This window comes from Talpa europaea, assembly GCF_964194135.1.
Source record: "Talpa europaea genome assembly, chromosome: 5".
NCBI classification, from domain to species: domain Eukaryota; kingdom Metazoa; phylum Chordata; class Mammalia; order Eulipotyphla; family Talpidae; genus Talpa; species Talpa europaea.
The window spans coordinates 34,028,581-34,051,451 of NC_140071.1; the positions used below are offsets into that span (position 1 = coordinate 34,028,581).

Below are 22,871 nucleotides of genomic sequence, written 5' to 3' on the forward strand. Positions count from 1 at the left end.
TAGGGGTCTCTTAGAAAGAATGAGGTAGGTCTGAATGTGCTAACATCAAAATGTTGCCAAGATGTTACTAATGAAAAAAAATGAAGTGCAGTCTTTATGTTCATTTCATATCTGTACATTATTTTTGAAGGCATATACCAATTTTTCTTTGTGGAGAACACTCAAGAAAATGTCAGGGTCATTAGCATTGGAGAGAATCTCTCTGAGTTTGAATTGGAAATGGAAAATTATACTTTTCACTGTTGCTTTTGTGTACTGCTCACAGTACTACAGATTGAGATACCATTATTGGGAATTTAGCATGTGGTGCTCCCTACTATACATGGAATCTCTAGCCTAATAAGAGTATTGCGTCTCAGGTTATTTTTTAACTCGTTTTATAAAACTTATGTGAAGTCTTTATTGAGGTAACACTGGTCCCCAACACTATGTAGTTCAGAGGTATAGGTTCCTACTTCTTCAAATTTTTCTTACCATTACCATCCTTAAATTATGACCCCAAGAAGACGGCAGATTTCTGGATCTTTCTTTCTTTCTTTTCTTTTTTTTTTTTTGGTTAATGTGCTGTCATTTATGTTTGTTTATTGCTTAGTGTTGGCAATTTCATGTGGAGCTGTTTGAGTGCCAAATGTTTTCACCATTTATATAGTGCATGCTTGATACTTACACAGAATTCGTGTATTTACTGGACCACTAACTGGGTCTAATACCAATTTGATTTGGCTGTATAAACAAACTATTTCTTACTGGCATTAGAAAAAACAGTCCACTGGCTGTGAAAATGTGTGTGGATATGCCAATTATTGATAGCTGTGAACTTTTCAAAGTACTACACTAAGTCCTAAACCAATGGAAGCAGCTGATCTAATATCTCATTTAAGGAAGTGAGATCCAGAACACAAGATAAGATCTTAGGTTTTCAAACTTTTTAAATGTGGGCTAGAACTTCAAGAGAAAATGAGATGATAAACTCACAGTAGGTTTCTGTCTTCAACTATTAGAAACAGAGAACAGATTCAACTGAAGGTCTGTATATAAAAGAACTTTTAAAAAGAAATGAACAACAATTTTTCTGAAAAATTAAAGGGTTCCTTTTAATCCTTGGAATCAAAAATAATTTTGCAATTAAATAACATTTTCCACTGTTTTAGGGAAGATTTTTTCTGTACCTTTTAGGATGTAGAAAGTTAATTATTATTCCTATACTCTGAACTGATATAAAGGCAATATGTATGATTATGTTCTATTTACTTATTATAAAGTCCTGACTTTTACATACATTGAATAAAATTGTTATCAAAAAACATTGTAGTAATCAAATAATTAGCTTTAGTTAAAGACAACAAAGAGATTTGATTGAAAGTAAAAAAATATGCTTTACAAATTAAATAGAAGAGACCCTCCTTGATGGCCTAGGGATTAAGTCTCAGCATTATCACCACTACTGCCTGAGTTTCATCATGAGCCAGGGAACTAACTGCATGGCGCAGCAGACCTCTCCTGTCTCTCACGCTGCTGCCCTAAGCAGTGTATTTCACTGTTCTGTTCCCCATTCTATCTCTGGTGAATCCTCTCACCATTAACCCACCCCCCTCTCCCTGCACCTCTGGCTTACAACCTAGCTCTTCTATGCAAACACCCCCCAAGCCAAATTTTATAGAAGACAGAAAAAAATCTTTCCTATGAGAAAGATTCTAAATTTGTTAATTTAAAAACCTTGATACTAGAAATTTCATGTACGTTTTCCTTAACCACAACCAACCCTTTCCTTTTGATGTGAATGCTTAGTTAAGAAATCTGTGTGACTAGGATATAAGAGGTTAAAAGTGCCCTATGGTTTCAGATGTCTTATTCACTTTCTGATTTTTTTTTTTCAATCTGAGAGGAAGCATTAGCAAAGTGATTGAGAACATGGTGTTTTTTTTTTTGACATTAGACAGAATATTTGACTCCTACTTCCACTATCTCCTAGCTGAAACAAGTTATTCAACTTCGCTTATCCCTAGTTTCCATATCTATAATATTAGGATAATAAGAGTAATTATTTCTTACATTTCGGTACAAAATAAATGAGATGATGTTTGTGCTCTGTCAGCTATTTCATCAGTTGGGATGCTTTTGGCTTCATGTAACAACAAGCAGAACTTAAACTGACTAAAATTGTGAAGGAAACTTATTAATTCATGTAACTAGAGAATCAAATGGCTCAATCAAATCACAAGAACCCAGTATATTTCTGTCTCTCCATCCAGCTTTATTACCTTTATCCCTGTTTAACTCCCCCGATGAACCCAAGGTGGCTGTCAACACTTCAACAGCTGGCAACTTGTTTCCTTATTCCCATCCAGGAGGAATGACATAGCTTATATGCTCCCACATTCTCAATCAATACAATGATTCACTCTGATGAGACGAGTTCAGATCATATTCTTAACCTGTACCAGTTGCTGTAGTTAAAAGGTTGGATTGGCCTAATCTGTGACATCCTCTGCCCATGAGTTAGCATGTGGGTCAGTATCCACAATCACACTATCAAGAAAATGTCAGGGGCTGTGGGGAAATGGAAAGTTAGAAACATCTTCTGGAAATGTAACCAATACCTGTGACCATTATGATAACAGTTATCCAGGTCCCATGGAGAAGGTTCTCTACTGCCAGACAGGAAGTTATCTGTGTGCCTGGGTGTGATCCCCCAAAACATGTAAAAATTGCTATTAGAAGCAGAAAAATTTCAGAAAAAGAGAAAAACTGACAATTTATATTCCAGCATGAATAGTGTATATTCCTGTAATAAGTCAAAGCTTCCCTACTTTGAATACTCATTACCAAGAAACATTTGAACATAGATTATCAGTTGAATGCTAAGTTATGAGGAAGTTTTAAAAAATCAAAAGTGAAACAACATTATTATCTACTCATATGAGAGCACCCAAGTTTTGGCAGTTGAAGATCTTTATTTTTAATTGTGTTTTATTTATTGAAGTAATGTGGTTTGTGACATTGTATAGGATTTTTCACAAGTTCTAGTGAGAAAACTTAAGTACTGTTCGTTTTGCTCTGTCTTTAAAACACTTTCAAAGAATATCAATTAATTGAATACTTTAAGCTAAGTATTTCTTTTCATTGTATTTATTTATCTACCAGTCAAGTCTTGATAATCTCTAGGATCTATAATTTTTTCATGTCAGATCTTGCCTTAACATTTATTAATCCAATAATTTTATTTATATATATGGAAAATTCACAAAATGCCTTCCTCTGTGACAGACTTCTGTACCTAGTCTATAAAATGAACACTCTTCCTGTGATAGTGACATTGTAGACTTTAAATCTCAAAAACAAGGATAAAAGCATATTTCAAAAGGGAATAGATATGTATTCATGATTTCTTATCTTTTTTTTATTATTTTTGCCTCAGCTCAGTCTTCTCACCCATATAAGTAAGAATAACTGAGAATAACACTCTCCTCCCAAGATCTCACTCAGATGAGAACATTTCAGTTCATAGCTAAGGGTTCTGAAGATTTGTGAAAAAAGAAATCGCAATATTTACCCTGACAAATGACTTCCTCCAGTTGCTCAGACTTTCTCCTTTTAAGTACTTCCTTTGTGACTGTGTCTTAAAGTCTCAAATACTAATCTATCTTTCACACTATCTAGTTTACATTCTTACCTGTAATTAGACTTTCATTTTAAGAGTACAGAAGCAGGATGCATATTTTAAATCTTAACATAGGACACTAGCTCTTTCACACATATTATCTTATTTAATCTTCAACAACACTATCAGGTACGGTGCTTTTTTATCCCCATTTTTCTTTTCTTTTTAAAGATTGATTGATTGATTGATTGATTGATTGATTCAAGCAAGCACTGGGTACAGTCAAAAGCACGGGAGGGTCAGAGAATTCACCAGAGCCAGAGCGGGGAACAGAACAGGAAGAAGGACTGCTGAGGGGAGCAGCGGGCGGCAGGAGAGGTCTGCGCGCCATGCGGGACCCTCCTCCGGTGGCCTGGGAGCAGCCGGGGATCGAACCGGCGCTGCAGAGACTGCGGGCAGCTTGGCAACCCAGCGCTCAACCACTGCGCCACCGGGGAGGCCCATTATCCCCATTTTTCAAATTGAGAACCTGAGCTATTGAGTGATGGAGACAAAATTTGAAGGGAAAAAAAAAAGCTTACTAAAATCTGCTTTTTTCTTTTGAAAGTAAGAAGGAAATCTAAAAGCAATATAGATAAATCTCCTCTTATACAGATGAGGAATTGAAGGTCAAAGAGAGTAAGTTGTTTGCTGAAGGTAAATTAAGTAAGTTTCATGAAGGAGTAGGAAGTAAAAGCATGTCTGGTGACTTAACAACTTAATAAGGGCTCATTGCTGTCATCATCCTCAGTTACCTGGAGTGAAATCTTTACAGAAACAGAACTAGAAAATTATTGTAATTAAGCATAATTAATATATAACTATATCCCTTAAATACATCACCCTCCATTTTCTCATATGTGAACTGGAGAAAAAGAAAAGTGAAAGTTAGGTTAACTTATCACTAGCATGCCTTTGATGACATGTATCATTATATTTGTGTAGCAAAGATCAAAAAGAATAGTTCCCCTACCAAGCATTATATTATTTATACAAAAAGAATTAGCAATACAGAAATTTTTGAAATACCCTTTATTTTCGATAGATAAATACCCTTTATTTTCGTATTGATAGATTTATAGAAAATTATGAAGATCATATGGAGAATTTCCAAATACCACAAGCCCTACTTCCATTAGGATGCTATATCTGTCACAGTTAATGAAGGAATATTCATACATTCATATTAGCTTAATCCTATACCTTATTCAGATCCTTAGTTTTCACGTAAGCTCCTTTTTCTGTTCCAGGGTCTCATCCAGGATACCACATTTTATTTAGTTTTCATGTCTCCTTAAAGCTCCTCTTGACTGTGGTAATTTTTTAGACTTTCATTTTTTTTTATAATCATGACAATTTTGAAGAGTACTAGTCAGATATTTTATAGAGCACCTTTCATTTTTGGTTTGTCTGATGTTTTGTCATGGTAAGCGAGGTTATATGCCTTAGAAGGTCAACCACAGAGATATATGTGTTATTTACTGTATTCTTAAAATAAAGTTAAAGTTAGAGAAAAAAAATGTTATGAAGAAAATAATAAGGAAGAGAAAAGTACATTTACAATGTTGTTATTCTATCAAAACCATAAGTGTATATTGTCTGTTTACAAGAAAATCCATGGTTAAGTAGATAATGTAATTCAAACCCTTGTTGCTCAAGTGTCAACTTTAAGTTTCATCAGAAACTTGTGTATAAATGGGAGTGGTACACTGATGTGCTTTGCCTCAGGGGAAGGCATTTGTTGATTCAAAGCAAATTTATTAAAATCCATTCCATCGTATCCTTAATACTATTACCAAGAGTAGAAGCAAGAGAAAGTATTATTACTTTATTTTAATGTCTTTAAGTTATTAGAACAATGCATGCTAACATTTGTAGAAATTTTGAAAAGCAGGAAGAAAATCAAATTACTCTTAATCTCATTATCTACAGAAACCTCTGTTAGTCTGTTAGCATGTATTATTTCCTTCCTGTCTAATTCCCTGTGCGTAGATTTACTTAACCTAGTTAATATCATTTTGTATATAGTTTTCTTTGTACTTCTGCCTCACTGTTTTTTCCTCAGCATTTTCCCCTGTAATTAAAAATGTTCCATAAGAACCACTTTAAATGACTCAGGGAACTTAACAGAGCAGAGTGTGAGAGCAGACAGGAAGTTACAACAGTGGTCTGCATAGTACATAATTAACGTGTAGGCTGGACTTATGGAAGAGGTTGACCAAAGAAACATTTTTATATAAAATTGATAGGGTTTCATGGTTGCACCCTGGGAATTCAGCTATAATCATGAGCTGAGCCTAGGTCACTTCAAATGATGTTTCAAACCCACATCTAGAACATTAAGAGGAAACAGCAGGTTGGAGGAGAAAAAGACTTCTCATTTACTACCACAAAATACCTCTTGTTTTGTTTTTCCATGTTGGCACTAAGCTTTAAATGCAAAATTGTCCCCATGATAATCTTTGGGAAAAATAAGACTATATTCAAATGCCATCTTTTGTCCTCCTTACCATTAATTCTATGCCAGGCATCTAGTAGGAGGTTGAAGAATGAGTGAATGAGTGAGTAAATGAATGAGTGAGATCTGAACGAGTCTGAGTAGAATGCCCTAACTTTGAGCATTTAGAAGTACAAAGATTAATTTTAAAGTTGCCAATTTCCTTTTCAAATAAAACTACCATCACGATGATTTCCTCCTCCCAAAAAGTAAGTGTTAGAATAAAAGAAGTAGTAGATTTCATGCTCCCTGGAGCTTTTCCATATTATTTTTGAAGTTATCTATATAATTTTACTGGGAAGATTGATAGGACCTTCACACAAAGTTGACACCTAATAGAAACACTGGAACATTGCTTTGGTTTTTTTACTTTTCCTGGAGTTAACTTTGAAAGAAATAATAGAATTTCAAATAATAAACCCAAGTAAAAAGTAAATTTAATTCTCAGAGAAAAAGTGAAAACTGTAGAATTATTCAAAAAGGAGTGGAATATGCTTTTAAATGTAATAAGGCATTTCCTTTATTTGAGATTCGTAAGTGCTGATGAGGCTGTGTGTCTATGCATTGTCAATTTATTGACGTGAACCTGTAGAAACTGTAAAAATATTTTCAGCAAAATCCTAAATGGTTAACATCAAGCTTCTCTCTGAGGTTGTTAAAATCTCAAAACTTCAAGTCCTCCAAAACTATGACTGTTGTCCAAATTTTGGAATTTTGTCCAACTATTGTCCAGCAGTTTGGAATATTGTCCAAACTGCTCTAATCTATTGCAACAGAAACGTTCATGATGGGAAAATGTTCATGATAGCAGAAGTGTTCATGATAGAAAAGATAACATCAATTGTCAAGTTATCATACATTATGCCTTTATTTGGACAAGTCTTCTTTCATGTATTTGCTTTTGGTTTTTGTTGGAAGTGCCACACTTTTTATTGCAGTTTGGTTTTCTTTGGGGGCAGAAAACAAAAGGTTTGAAGAGTTTGTTACAAAACATTCCATTCTGCTCTCAATCCCAACAAATATTATTTTGAAGAAGTTGTGAGGATAGCAGTCATTAGGTAATATGGCAGGACTGAAAGTGGAAGTTAACACAAGCAGACTTTGCTCTTTAATTAACCATCAGTGAATACTAGCAGTGGAATGTGTGTGTTATATATATGGACCTATATATGTTATGTGTATTATTAACATATATTTTACATATGTTAACATAACATATGTTAACATATAATTTGAACAAAACAGACAGAATATACTTTGCATTTGTAAACAAAGACCTAGATGTCATTCTTAATTAAATAGCTGTGAGGCATAGGGAGACTTTTTGAAATCTATTGTCCTCATTTTCCTTTTGATTCCTTACAAATACTTTCTTTTTTAAATAAAGATTTATTTTATTTATTATGCATACAAGAATTGGGATGTAGGCCAGAGGTGCAGGGGGTGAAAGGATTCACCAAGGACAGAGTGGGGACCAAAACAGGTGTTTCTACTGAAATACATTGCTTAGGGGAGCAGCGGGTAAGACAGGAGAGGTCTGCTGCACCTTGTGGGTCAGCTCCTTGGCTGAGGATAGAACTCTTACTGCAGTGGCTAGTGATAACTTGATAGTGCTGAGACTTTAACCCCTGAGCCACCAGAGTGGCCTCTTTATAAGTACTTTCAATACATTATTTATTTTTGTTGTTTCAATTCACAGCCCTTTTTAAAGAAAAGGAAAATGAGAACAATAGATTTCAAATAGTCTCCCAATGCTTCACAGATATTTAATCAAGAATGACATCTAGGTCTTTGTTTTTACTCCAATAATCTTTTTTCTACTTTATAGTAGCTCTTCTCATTAATGGCCCCCAAATAACTGCTTATATTTAAATACTTTTTCATTTATAAAGCACATTTATACTTTTATTGTATAGTCAAAAAGATCCTTTGAAAGATATCTGTTATGTCCATTTTAAAAATTAGAATAGGGCCTCATGCCATTTGTGGCAACATGGAAGGAGCTGGAAGGGATTATGCTAAGTAAAATAAGTCAGGAGAAGGATAAATACTGGATGGTTTCACTTATTTATGTGGAATATAGAGAAACCAACAAAGGCTCAGACCAAGATAGACATTAAAATCAATTCTTCAAAGTTGACCATAGATATGAGGCATCTAGAAGGGGAGGGGAGAACACAATGGACTATGGTGGAAGACCATGGGTGCTTCAGTGAAGGAAGAGCTATGGTGACTACACCTGAAGGGAGAAACCCTAAACTGTCAAAATATTTATATTTTGTGTTAACAGATATAAAACAATATCTGTGTTAACAGATATAAAACAATGGTACTTCATTTAAAAAATCAAATAAATAAAGATTCAAAAACAAAGGTGAAGAGGCAATAAGTATTATTGATTGAAGTGAAATGTTAGCCCTCTCAGCATCAAATTTTCATCATGTAACACAAAGCCTGGTAAAGGGTCTGATTCCAAAAGGGGGTGGTCTGTGTCATAAGAATTGAGGAAAGAGCATTTTATTGCTTTCCTTTGGCTCAGGTTATTTTATATACGGTATGTGTAGGTGGAAAAGTTACCGTGATAATAAGGCGATGCTGTACAGAACAGTCAATTAAGCAGACAAGCCAAGAGTGAGTAATCAGTGTTGTGGGAGTCCCAGAAAGACATTCTGGGTGTACTGAATTTTGTACTTTTTCTCCAGCAGTTAAATGTTGCCATTCAGTGGTGCTGCGTATTTATAGGCTGTTTCTGTTTGGGCAATTGCAAAATCAAAATCCCAGAATTAAACCCAGGGTTGTAGTTCAGTTCTATAACAAACAATCACAAACTTTAATATGGCCAGAGGAATATACTTTCCTACTCACCTTATCTCTCTAGTTAACTGAAGGCTAGTTTAGTAAGTCCTGCAACCCTTATGCTTGTTTATGACATAATAATTCCTAGTACTTCTTTCATCCTCCAAAGTATCCTAGTTTGAATGATACATTATATACTGTAACCATAAGTCTTTTTTTCCAAGTCTTTTTTTTAAATTTGTTTTAAAGATTTATTTATTTATACAAGAACTGGGGTACAGGCCAGAGGCGCAGGAGGGTGAGAGAATTCACCAGATTCGGAGCGGGGAGCAGAAGAGGCAGACGGACCGAAGACTGCGGACAGCTTTACTGTGCCACTGGGGCGGCCCTTTTTTCCCAAATATTGAAAATATTCATAAAACACAAATATTTTCTCCTTTAATACTTCAGGGCATTGACCCCTCTTGACCTCTGGGTGGTGAGCTAGCAGGGCAGAGACATTGTGTGCAAACTGTATGTGCCATGGAGAAAGAGGGGAAAGCATGGCCTGAATATATGAAATACATAGGAAATAAAGAATCATCCACAATTCACTGGCATGGCCATATTAGAGGCATCCAAGAAAATCTGGAATCCAGATAGTCTCTTCTTTGTAGAGTACTACAAAGACTCTAATTTCTACTAACAATAGGGACAAACCAACAAAGTAACCCCATTTTTTTGCCTGTAATGAAAATTCTTAAGAAGGCCACTTGGCCCCCTCAAATTCACATTTATCAGTATCATTATATCCACCAGTGGAAGCTTTCTTTATTTAGGTAAGAAGTCCTCCTAAGCAGTAGACCTCAAATCATAGGGACCTAATATTGATTTCCACATATATTTCGTAGGTGTTTTATGACACAAATAAGAAAAGTCTAGAAATTCTTTGTGTATAAGCCTCCCCAGACTTGCTTTTATAATTGGCATAATGGGTCTTTAGGGTGCATATGGACTCACTGAGTTGCTGTAAGAAAAATATACTGATGCGTAGGTTCCCCTAAAGAGTTCCAGGGCCTAGTTGAAGCCCTCATGGTTGAGAACTACTAGTCTATATAAAATAAGGGACAGAGGGTGAAATATGACTCACCCGCTGCTCCCCTCAGCAGTGTTTTTCAGTCAGTCTGCCTGTTCTGCTCCCTACTCTGTCTCTGGTGAATCCTCTCACCCCCACACCTCTATCCTGTACCAAGGTTCTTGTAGGAATAAATAAATAAATCTTTTAAAAAAAGAAGTCAGTGTCTCTGAGAGTTATCTATACTCCTATGTTCACTATAGCATTATAATAACCAAGATAATGGAAACAATTTAAATATCTGTCACTAGATGAATGGATGGAAAAAATGTGGTATAAATATACATACACACAGTACAATAGTATGCAGGCTTTTAAAAAACAATAAATATAAATCCACTGAAGTTACTTCTTAACTACGTGTTAAATTCTAAACAGCAGAAGTGAAACATCTAAAATAGTTAAAATTACCTTTGAAAATTCTTTAACTTGTCCATAGGATAATGTGCATTTAAAAAGATAAAATGAAGTACTCTATAAATTTTTATTCCCTTTAATATTTAAGAAGCACTGAAAAGAGCAAAGAAAGTGCAAACAGAAAAATACAGATAGGGTTTCCCCGGTGGCGCAGCTGTTGAGCGCTGGGTTGCAAAGCTGCCCGCGGCCTCTGCGGCGCCGGTTCGATCCCCGGCTGCTCCCCGACCGCCAGAGGAGGGTCCCACATGGCACGCAGACCTCTCCTGCCGCCCGCTGCTCCCCTCAGCAGTGTACTTCGGTCCTTCTGCCTGCTCTGCTCCCCGTTCTGGCTCTGGTGAAATCTCTCACCCTCCCGTGCTTCTGACTGTACCCAGTGCTTGTATAAATAAATAAGTAAATCTTTAAAGAAAAAAAAATAAAAAAACCTTCAGATATCATTTATAAAAAAAATATTAAAAAAATACAGATATCTGAGTATTCAAATTTTTCTGCCTTAATGTACCTATTTATACTCTAACAGAGAATGACAGAAATTTTTTCTTTCTTACAGATTTTATTATACATTTAAAAAAAATAGTAAAACTTTTTAGACCATTTTAAAAAAATAACAAAACTATTTTAGAAAATAGAAAAACCATGTTTAATATTTATTAATGGAGTTATTTATTTTGGAACTATGTCCATGTATGAACCTTAGTGAAGTATAATTGGAGTTTAATAAAAGTTAGCTGCATTTGAATTTAAACCTTGCTTATTAGTTGAACCCACATGCAAATCATTCTTTTAAAAGTTGTTTAGAAAACCTTGGCTGGCATCCTTTCTTTCCAACTTGGCATCTTCTTTGTGTGCCATTTACATTAGTTTCAAGACACCTTACCAATAGTTTGGGAGATGTACACTGAAGGAAGGAAGACAACATGGTTTTCCTATCAAACTTGGAAATTAGTAATATTCTATGCTGAATTGGATATGAGAAATGGGCACCTTTTACGCTTTCAACAGGAGTTCAAGCTATTTAAGTTTTTTAAGAAAATAAATCACCCTATAAGAGAAAAAAAACCAGCAGTCCATGCAGTGCCAAATACCGAAGCTAACTCATGTGCATCAACAAATTTGGTTTGCTTAAAACAAAGCAAACCAAATTTGAAGTGTGCCCATGATATTTTTATTAAGTATACTGAGGAATAATAGGCAAAATAGGGGCCTCCCTGTTGGCACAGGGGTTAAGCATCAGCACTATTAAGCAATCCTCAGCTACTGGAGCATGAGTTCGATCCCTGGTCTGGAAGTTACCCACATGGTACAGCAGATCTCTCCTGTCTCGCCCACTGCTCCCCTCAGCAGTGTATTTCAGTCAGTCTGCCTGTTCTGCTCCCTACTCTGTCTCTGGTGACTCTGCTCACCCTGCCCCCCACCTCTGGCCTATACCCCAGTTCTTGTATGCATACACAAATAAATCTTTTTTTTTTTAAAAAGGAAAAAAGAAGAAATAATAGGCAAAATATAACACTGTCTTTGTTTAAGGAAAAAAAATCACCAAAAACTCAACCTCAGTAAAATAAAACTACATGCATGTGTATTTGTTTGTATAAGACCATCAATATTGTAGAAGGATGTATCCCAAAGTGTCATAATAGGAAAACTCAGTGAGTTGGGGCAATTTGATATTTGAGGAAAGGTCAAGAAAATATTATGTTTTGCTCCTTTGCTATTAGAAGGCCCAATTCAAAGTAGTGGTAGTAGAAATTCAAAAAATAAAACAACCAAAAAAAAAAAAAACCCCTGAAAAATGTAATGTGAAATGGAGTGAGTGGGATTTGGCAAATATCTGGATGCAGGGGGAGGGAAATGAAGAAGTCAAGGATGGTTCATGGATTTCTAGGTGCTGTCATTCACAGAAAAAGGAAGGAAGAAGGAAGAATCATAAGAAGGAAGTGAATTATTGTTTATTGTAACCAGAGGAGAGATGATGAATTTGGTTTATCAATCAAAATTGTTTTCCTTCTTGTTTGAAATAATATCTACTCCTATAGGGAAGCTCCCTATCTCAATCTTCAAATCTTGGGGGCAAATGCTGCTTAATTAGAGGGTAAATTTCTTATATATGAAATATATCTCAATAAAGATGTTTCTTAAATTGCTGCTTTGTAGTTGCATTTCCTGTGAATTTTAGAACTGACAGAGCCAAACTGGTGTCTATGTTTTTTTTACCTTATTCATGTAAATTATTCCAAAGCAAGAGCATTTCTTTTTGAATTGGAAAAATGTAAGAATTTAAAATCATCTCAAGTGAGCAAAAGTAAAATTTTCTATTGTATTCTAGTGCGCGGAAGCTATAAAATTTGACCTGCACAAGTTTTACTATATGTTCCTTTTGTGTGGTTTTAATATAGTGACTCCTCTTACAAGTGCTTTTGTAATTCAGTGCCTAGTGAATTAACAGAGTGCATTGTTGCTAAAGATATTCTACAGAGGCAACCTTGCAAAGATTTTTAGTTCGAGAATGAACTTATGCACATTTATTCCAGGGAAGTAGCATTAGAAACTTAGCCCAATTGAGAATTTATGCAAATACTGTCAAAATGCTGGGTGAATTTATTTCTGTATAATTACATAATATTTTATGTTGGGGCTGAAATAGAAGTGTGTAATCCGTCAGTATGAGCTCTTTTCTGTTGCCTAGATAAATGATTCAAACAAGTCACCTGAATAAATCATTTTAAATTTCGTTTTCAGTTATATGGAAATCAGTCACCCTTGTATACCTTTATTCTCCCTTTATCATTAATTGTATTTTTACTTCAAGCACTATTCCTGTGTTAATCTCTTTGGTTGAATCATGTAGTACTTTCTATGAAAATATTTTTCATATTATATTTGCACTCTGAGTAAAAACAGTGATTTCTGTAGCTGCCATATTTGTAATGTTAGCCTATAGAATTTAATGAATTTCAACACATCCAGAGAGCTGGATGATCATGTTATTGTGTGAATTCATAAGATGATTTGTTTAATTGCTAATTCTTATAATTTGAGTTAAGCTACATATGCCCCACGGACCTCCCCACCCCCACGGACCTCCCCCCCCCCCCCGTTGGAGGAAATCAAACAGAAATAATAAATTTAATATTATCTATACTTCTTTTGTTTCCAGAAAATAAATACCGCTGGAACCAGTAATGCAGATGTCCCTTTGGGTGATCCCGGAATGTACCAGTTGGACATTACATTAAGAAGGGGTCAAAGTTTAGCCGCCCGAGATCGAGGAGGTAAGAACGTAAAAATATGCCACCTAGAAGCTTGTTCTCTGTGTTTGTGACAAACTTTGTTTTCATTATAGTTGCTTAAATTAAAAATCAACTATAATACTATCGTATTTAAAAGATTAGGTTCAACAGTGTGATTTAAAACATTATCTGCTTCTCCTGACTCGAGGGAGATGTTGCAAGTTCAAAAATCTATGAACTAGTCCCCATCCAGACAGCAAGGCCCCTACTTACTGCTGACAAATTTGTCTCTGAATTATACATCATCAGTAACATAATCAGTTAAGTAGCTGTGACACATATTTGAAGCCATATTGTAAGTCACGTGTTGCCAGACCTGAAATTCTGCTGTATATATTAATTCAGTTGAAGCTGGTGAATGTGCAGAATCCTGAACAAGCATCTCACCAAAACTCAACAAGTAGTTTCCTGAGACTCAGTTGAATTTGGCAATAGCCTTATGGCAGATTTTTTTAAAAAGATTTATTTATTTATGCATACAAGAGCTGGGGCACAGGCCAGAGATGAGGGTGGTGAGAGGATTCAGTAGAGACAGAATGGGGAGCAGAACAGGTAGACTGACTGAAATACACTGCTGAAGGGAGCAGCGGGAGTGTCAGTAGAGGTCTGCTTCACCATGTGGGTTGCTCCCTGGCTGGTTGGGTATTGAACTCGTGCTGCAGAGACTGCGGATTGCTTCATAGTGCAGTGCTTAACCCCTTGCACCACCAGGGAGGCCTGCCTTATGGCAGATTAAATAAATTGTTGTAGACCATGATGAAGGACAAGACAAAGCAAACACTTTAATTCCTGGATTTGAAATCCAAAGGCAATCTCCTGATGAAATAACCTGACCTAGATTAGGAATTCCTGGAATCCAGGTTAGCAGTAGGACTAGGAATAGACTCTAAATAGATTATGTAGCATCCTTTGTTTATTTCAAACTATCAGCTGTTCAGGACGTGGACCTTTCAGGGGCTTAATCCTAAAGGAAACTGAGTTTGGGTGCAACTCCTCCAACTAAGAGGTAGAAGTCCGTAAGCCTATAGAGTTAAGCCTAAAGAGTTAACTCTTTGCCATACAACCTAGACAGTGTTCCTGCCTTCTCATGATCTTTTCTCTTTACACTGTACTTGACATCCATACTTAGAGAATGTAAGGAACCAGATTGGGACTGTAATACATAATTTCTGTATCTCCACAAGAATTAAATAGAGGAAATAGTTCATTATGATGGTGGACATTTTAGGACTAGAAACTGTATAAATAATATATTCACTATAAAAGTAGAAACTGGTAAATATCAGAAAATTCTTTATGAATAAAGGTATGTTTGGAGATTGAACATGGAAAATTTTCTAAAGTAATCATCTGACCTAGTAGCTGAGGACAAATATTTATTGAAATGAACTGTTTGTCTTTAAAAAAAAAAGTTACTGTTAGACAAAAGAAAGGAAATAATGCCAACAATTATTTTGCTATATTTATATAATATTCTTAGTTTTTAAAATTAAATTATATTGCATCATTTGTTTTGTTTTGTTTTGTTTTGTTGGGTGGGGTGTTCTTGGGTGCTTGAATATGGTGTAAGAATAATTCAAAGCCACCTCTGTAGCAGAAGCAAAAGGAAAGTTTATTTAAGTCATGGGAGATAATTGGGTATAAGCTGGAGATGTGGGGGTTTAAAGAATTCACCAGAGACAGAGTGGAGAACAGAACAGGTGGATTTATTGAAATACACTGCAAAGAGGAAGAGCAGATGAGACAGGAGTCTGCTGTGCATATTGCATCATCTGATCCCAAATAGCATTTAACAGACCTCAGGAGACCAAAAGTTTAATCTCAAACCTGACCCTCCAGTGAATATTAAATATATATGTACACAATTACTTATTACAGCATTGTTTGTAGTTGCAAAATGTCCACCAATAGTAGAGGAGATTAAATAAGCTATGGAAGAGTCACATGATAAAATACTGTGCAGTTGGAAAATAAAGAATAAGGAAAAATCTCTAGAAATTTATATAGAAAGAGTTATAGGATATATTATTTACTGGAAAAGCTAGGTGTGAAAAAGAATGTGGGATGTCTCATGTAAGAAATAATATGATATAAGAAATTATGTATTATCTGCTCATGTGTTCAAAAAGAAATATTTAACATAAAGTCCAGAAACTACACAGATTGCTAACATACATAATATCAGTAAGAATAAGTGTCAAAAACAGGGGACGAGACTGGAATAAATGGTGTGAGAAAGAAGTGATATTTCTTAAGAAACCTTACAGTATAGTTCTCTTTCACCATGGCAATATTCAGAAATAATAATTAATTGATATAGAAATAAAATCAACCATGATGTGGGAGGAACCCAAAATGAAAACTATAACCACACCTATATGTAACTATAGCTATATATAACTATAACCACACTCAGAGTGATGAGGAATAAAACACTTATCTAAGTAATATATAAAACAGTATTTAGATTGTATACCAAAAACTGAAAGCAAAAAGAACTACACCTAAATAATGTGCTCTAGGGCATGATTACCAATTCTGAACTAATTTAATGGTTATCTTAAGCATGAACAAATAAACAAATCTATTGTATATAAGGAGAGAGAAGTTTCTCACTGTTACAGAAAAAGTTACAAATATAGGAAAGGGGATGCGAGAATGGATTTTCAGGTGTTAGAGCAGAATCTGGACAGATGAATAATTTTTAATAAATAGTGGTAGAAATAAAAATAAAAATAAAGGGGTGTGTGTGTGTTTCTTAGCTCTGTCTGCTGAGAGGGTCCAGAAGCAATAAGAAAGACATAATGGCAAAGTGCAATCAATGTATCTTGGGCCCAGGCCTTGATTTGGAAATAGTTTCCCTAATAAAAGTAAGCACTTGGAGAAATGACTGAATACAGATTTGGGGCAGGGAAAGTACATGATGAGACTGGAACATTTTGCAGTGCCAGAAAATAAGAAAGTATGCAAAAAGTGATGGCAGAATGTCAAAACAACATAGGAGCGAACTTAAAGGACTCCTAATAGTCAAAGTTAGGATAATTTCAGCAAGAAAATGATTAATGGCAATAATAAATTATAACCTATAGAATAACATACATTAGTTGATGCTGTTAAATATATAATTGAATAACTAAATAACTAAAAAACTAAATAACTAAATAACTAAAAACCCCACCAAGAAACTATTGAAACTGAGTAAATTCTATGAAGTTGTAAGATACAAAATCAACAAAAATCAGTTGCATTTTTGTATACCAAAAATTATCAGAAGGAGAATTAAGGAAGCAGTTCCATTTACAATCACATTAAAAAGAATAAAACACCTAGTAATAAATTTAACTGAGTAAAGGAAAAATTTATATAATGAAAACTATAAAATACTGATTAAAGAAATGGAAGATGGTACAAATAAATGGAAGGATATTCCATGCTCTTGGATTGGAAGAATTAATATTGCCAAAATGTCCATATACAAGAGAAATCTACAGGGTCAATGCTATCCTTATCAAAAATCCAATGGTGTTTTTCACAGAAATAAAACAAATCTACTATTTATATGGAACTACAAAAAAATCCAAATAGACAAAATAATCTTGAGATAGAAGAACAGAGTTGGAGGCATCGTGCAAACTGAGTTCAAACTATGGCGATCAAACCAATATGGTATTGTGTAAAAACAGAGACATAGATCATTGAAATAGAATAAATAGTCGAGAAGTAAATCCATGTATTTGCAGTCAATTCATTTATGAAAAACGAGGTAAGAAAATGCAACAGGGAAAATACAGTCTTTTCAATAAATGGTGTTGGGCTAACTGGACAGCAACTGCAGAAGAATGAAACTGGATCTCTATTTTTTTAAATAAAGATTTATGCATACAAGAGCTGGGGTGCAGGGCAGAGGTGTGGGGGCGGTGAGAGGATTCACAGAGACAGAGTGGGGAACAGAACAGGCAGATTGACCGAAGTACACTCCTGAGGGGAGCAGCGGGCGAGTCAGGAGAGTCTGCTGTGCCATGTGGATTGCTCCCTGGCTGGCCAGGGGATAGAACTTGTGCTACAGTGGCAGCTGACAGCTTCATAGGTTGCGTCTTAACCCCTTGTGCCACCAGGAAGGCCCTAGATCTTTTTCTTAATACCAAATGCAAAAATTAACTGAGAATTGATTAAAGACCTAAAGCCATAAAATTCCTAGTAAAAAACATAGGTGATAAACTCTGTGACATCGCACTTGGATTTTTTTCTGGATTTGCTACCCTTTTTATCATAGCAAATTGTTCTCTATAGAGATCTGTCAAAAACAGTAAATTTTTAAATAGTAGAATGATATAGCTAAATTCCTAAGAAGATGTAACTTTATGTAAGTGGAGAAAAACCTAAAGTGTTTTTTTTTAAGATTTATTTATTCATGCATTCAAGAACTGCATTACAGGCCAGATGCACGGGAGGGTGAGAGGATTCACCAGAGACAGAGCAGGAGGCAAAACAGGCAGATTGACTGAAATACACTGCTGAGGGGAGCAGCAGGTGAGACAGGAGAGGTCTGCCGCACCATGTGAGTCTCTCACTGGCCAGCCGGGAATCGAACCCGCGCTGCAGAGGCTGTGAACAGCTTCACAGCATTGTGCTCAACTGCCTGTGCCACAGGGAGTCCCCTAAAGTGTTTTTAATGCAGAATCCAATCCAGTTTCAAAATTTTACTTACTTGACTGGTGTTTGTGAAGTTTTTATTTAGTAAATATATAAGAAGAGATATTTAAGTAGCAGAAACAACCTGAATTGACTTTGGGATTGATTACAATTTATCCTCCATCAAACTATGAATAGCAGGTGTGTTTACATGATTATATGGATAGTATTGAGATTTCTGAATTTATATAATATAATTGGTAGGATAATTAGATGGAATTGTGTAATTTGAAGTGGGAAAACATGATGGCAGTCATGCGGGAGAATGGTTTTGAGTGTCTGAACAAGGATTACAGATGTTGAAATGAAGAAGGGAAAGGAAATGTGAGAGTAGGATTCATGAGTATGTCCAGTAGCACGTAAGATCAATTATATTATGGGGCTTTAAAAAAATGGAAATTTTAAGGTTGGTGATGTCTGCAAGCCATGTAGATATTGAGAGGTGAATATAAGCAAAAATATTTGCATAACTATTAGATTTAGCAGCAGTTGTATTCTTTTATTATTTATTTCATTGATGCCCTCACCCATTGCACAGCAAAAACAAATGCCTATGCTCACACATCCTATATCCTTGGGCAGGATAGTGGAAAGGAGAAACTCTTTTCTAGCATCACACCATCTCTAGAATGTTGTTTGAATATTTCTTCTCCAGAATTCTCCTTTATACATAAAAATTACTGATGTAGGCTCAGCAGTCATGAGGGGCCTTCGTTCTTCCATTTTTTATAGCTTGTTTTCCAAAACACCAGGATTGCTTCTTGGACTGCTATTGCCTTTTTCTACATTTTATTTTCTTTTGCCTTCTGCAGCCTGCTGGATCAGAAAATATATAACCTTGGGGAATCAAGCACACATAATTTCAATGTCCAGCTCCACATTTTATTAGCTGTGTCACTTTGAGCTATGTAATCTCTCTGCTACAATTGTTGTTTTAGCAAATAAAAATGCAGATGCCTAGTTAAATTTGAATTTCAAAGACCACATTATCTCTGTATAAGTACATTTCCTGTAATATTTGGAATATATGCTGAAAATTGTCTGAAATTTCGATTTAACCTGAATACCCTTGTTTTGTCTAGTGCCCTTCTATACTTGTCATGTTCAGTTATTAGAAAATTAGAAATTAGAAATATGACATCTATATTCAAATTAGGATGCAATTTTCAGGACTGTATGATTTGTTATATTTTGAAAGTAATATCTTGACATGATTATTTGTATCATTAGAAAAATAAAAACAATCTGTGTAGGTATGTCTGATAATAGCAATTCCCTACAAGTTGATTTCTTGAATTTGTATCATGGAGTATATAATCATTTCCTAGGGTTGTGATAACAAATTACCATAACTTGGTGGTTTAAAGCAATACAAGTTCACTTTTTCACAATTGTAAGTACAGGAGTCTAAAAATCAAATTGTAGTAGGGCAACACTCCCTCCAAAGGCTCTTGGGAAGAATTCTTTTTTGCCTCTTATACTTCTGTGGTCCCCCACATTTCTGGACTTGTGGCAGCATTTCCCCCAATCTCTGTCTCCATCTTTTTAGTTTTCCCTTTGTATCTCCTTGACTCAAATCACCTCCTTTCTCTCTTAAGGACATCAGTCTTTCGATTTAGTATCCACTGTAAATCTAGGATGATCTGATCTCATGATTTTATATTAATTACATCTGTAAAAACCCTGTTTCCAAATAAGGTCAAATTTGTTTATTTCATGGGTTCAAACTTGGACAAATCTTTGCTGAGGACCAAGTTAACCGCTACAAGTTAACCACCCAAGTTAACCTAGTATTTTTTCTCTGCAAATACTAGGAACAAACTTAACTAATATGAAAAGTTATCCATGTAAACTTGTTTATTATAATTCTATTTTATAACAAAGTTAGAAATCCCTACATTAATAGGGTTAGAGAATCTCATCAATCACCTCATTCTGAAATTCCTAAAGTCTACTCTGTGAGTCTAATTTGTTAGTGCTAAAGGAAAATTTCCAAATATTCTGAGAATGTTTTGAAGTCAGAGTAAGCATTGTAGAAACCTGGGGGATGAGAAGGGATTTAGAAGGTTACCCCTACTAAGTTTCACTTTTCTTCATAGTTTAATGAAATATAGTATACCAGTCAGGTGTAAGAAAATGAATTGGAAAGCTTATTTTTTTTTCCCAAAAGAAAATCAATGTGATAAAATTGAAACATAATCTGTGTCCTATGTGAAAATATCACTTTTTTCAAGTTAGGAGGACTGCCAACAATTTTGTCATTTGAATGTAATCTATGCAAAGACTTAAAAATAGAGCTCTATATTGAGTGGATAAAGCATACTAATATTTCTGGTATGTATTATACATCAGGCATGATGTTTGGCACTTTACATATATTTCCTCAGAATTGGCCATAAGAGCAGCTGTCAGTCCAGCAAATTCACTACAGCTTTGTGTTCAGGGTCCTCTCTGGTTTAGATACTTGGGAATTTGCCTTATGGTAGTACAACCATATACTACCTGGGGCAATTTTTGTTTTTACCTGTTGACTAGCAAAATTGTCCATAATATTTCCATTTTACTCTTGATCTCTGTATATGCTGATGCTTCCTAGAAAAAAATCTTGATCCCATTACAATTAATCAAAAATTAAGCATTATGAATGCTCCTTTTTTTCTAGAAGGACAATGTAACTTGTATTATCAGAGAAATATTGGTTACTGAGATACTTTTCCTGGCAACTCCTTTAAATTTACACATTCTTTAACCAGCTATTTTGATCATGAAATGGTCTGATATGTTGAGTTTTTGTGCTAAAAGTGTTGCTGGTCAATTGGGTTTTTGTATTCCTTACAGTTGGTAGCATCAGGTATGGACTTGGTTTGTCCAATACAGACATAATCATATACATGTTATAACATGCTGCATGTTATTAATACTAAAGCCATATGATCACTAACCCCTGAGAATTAACTTCTACATAGAGGTTTTTTTCTTCTTCTTTTTTTTACATAGAGGTTTTGTAACTAACTCCAGGGTGGCAGTGTAGTTCCAGAAATCTTTTTATAGTGCTGTGAACATTTTATTAATTCTAAGTCAGAAGCAGAATCCAATGGCTCTTCTTGAGGCTTTATCTGCAGCATTCTTCAGGTGGGGTTATTACTTTTTTCTAAGTTCCCAAGATTTATCAACAGGTGACAGCCATCCTTTACCAAATGTAAATCTGATCAAGTCACAGGGAAAGTACTATACCAATTTCACAAAGAAACTCTGAAGATGATGTTTCCACATATAAAGTGCATTCATATCACACCTACCTGAATGAAATCTATTTTTAAATATGCTGTTCCTTTTATTATCATGGACTCAAATTTGCTTTTTTAAATTAATTTAAATAGATTCAATTTTAATTTAAACATTATCAGAAACTACACTGCCATAAAAAGCAAAAGGTCCAGTGAAAACACATGGTATCTGACATATGGTAGTCTCTGTAGTTATAGACAAGGTCAGTCTGTATATATCATACTTCCTGCAGAAGCTGTATAGACTTTGACAGTGGTGGTTTTTTAAAATATGATTTGATTGTTCATAGATGAATTTGATTTAGAAAAGTATAATTTAATTCAGCATCTGTTAACAAAGGATGTTTTAACGCTTAACTCATTTTAAAGTGCATCTCTGAGTTCTATTTATTAGACGTTGTCCTTGAATTCACCTGAGGTTAATTAGCTCATATTCATAGTTTTCCATATTCAGACTTCTGAAAGGATATGTTTCTTCTTGATGTAAGCATAAAAGAAATTTGATCTGTTCCTGGGTTTTGATGTACTGTACCTATGTGGGGAAATATTCTTAGGAATTCAAGAATTTGTTTCCTGAAATTGGATCATATGACATATACAAAATTATTATTTTCATAAACTTTGTAAGGCCTTTCAACACAGTATCTAAATAAAGAGTGAGATTACTTTTTTAAAATTTTCCATATGCATTTTATTACCCCAATGTTCCAAAATAGTGTCATTTCAAAATGACATCAATAAGATATTTTTAAATTCTTTATGTCATACTAAACCCTTGGGATTTGTTTTTATTCTTTTTAAGTCAAAAAGCTGTATTCACTGGGTTTGGAATTATTTTAAGACAAATATATTAACAAAAACAAGTATCTTTCAAACATTTGAACTATAGGCTTCTCCAGATTTTTTTGTTTGTTCTCTGAAATACTGGCTTTCAACTCATCTGAATGTAAAGTGGAAAATGCCCAGTTCTTGGTACACTTGGTCCCCTCATTCAGATAGTTCTCAGTCAATTAAAACAAACCCTAGAAATCTGACTGTAGAATTGAGCTACCAGAGCGGAGGTGATGGTGAGGAGCAAAGGGTGTAGGGTACTGTGATACCTCATTTTCCTTTTTGTCAGGCTTTTGTCAGGCTTTTTGTT

The 22,871-nt window shown here is 34.9% G+C and overlaps 1 protein-coding gene across 16 annotated transcripts in view; it reads left to right on the top strand.

Moving 5' to 3' along the window:
* Positions 1-22,871, top strand: part of MCTP1 (multiple C2 and transmembrane domain containing 1) — a gene marked incomplete at both ends in the record, with an annotated part of 477,275 nt that overhangs the window by 189,456 nt on the left and 264,948 nt on the right. For all 16 annotated transcript variants that reach the window (XM_084233956.1, XM_084233964.1, XM_084233965.1 and 13 more), the window contains one exon: positions 13,619-13,733. In XM_084233956.1, coding sequence (XP_084090082.1) covers positions 13,619-13,733 — 115 coding nt within the window. The remainder of the gene's footprint in view (positions 1-13,618; positions 13,734-22,871) is intronic.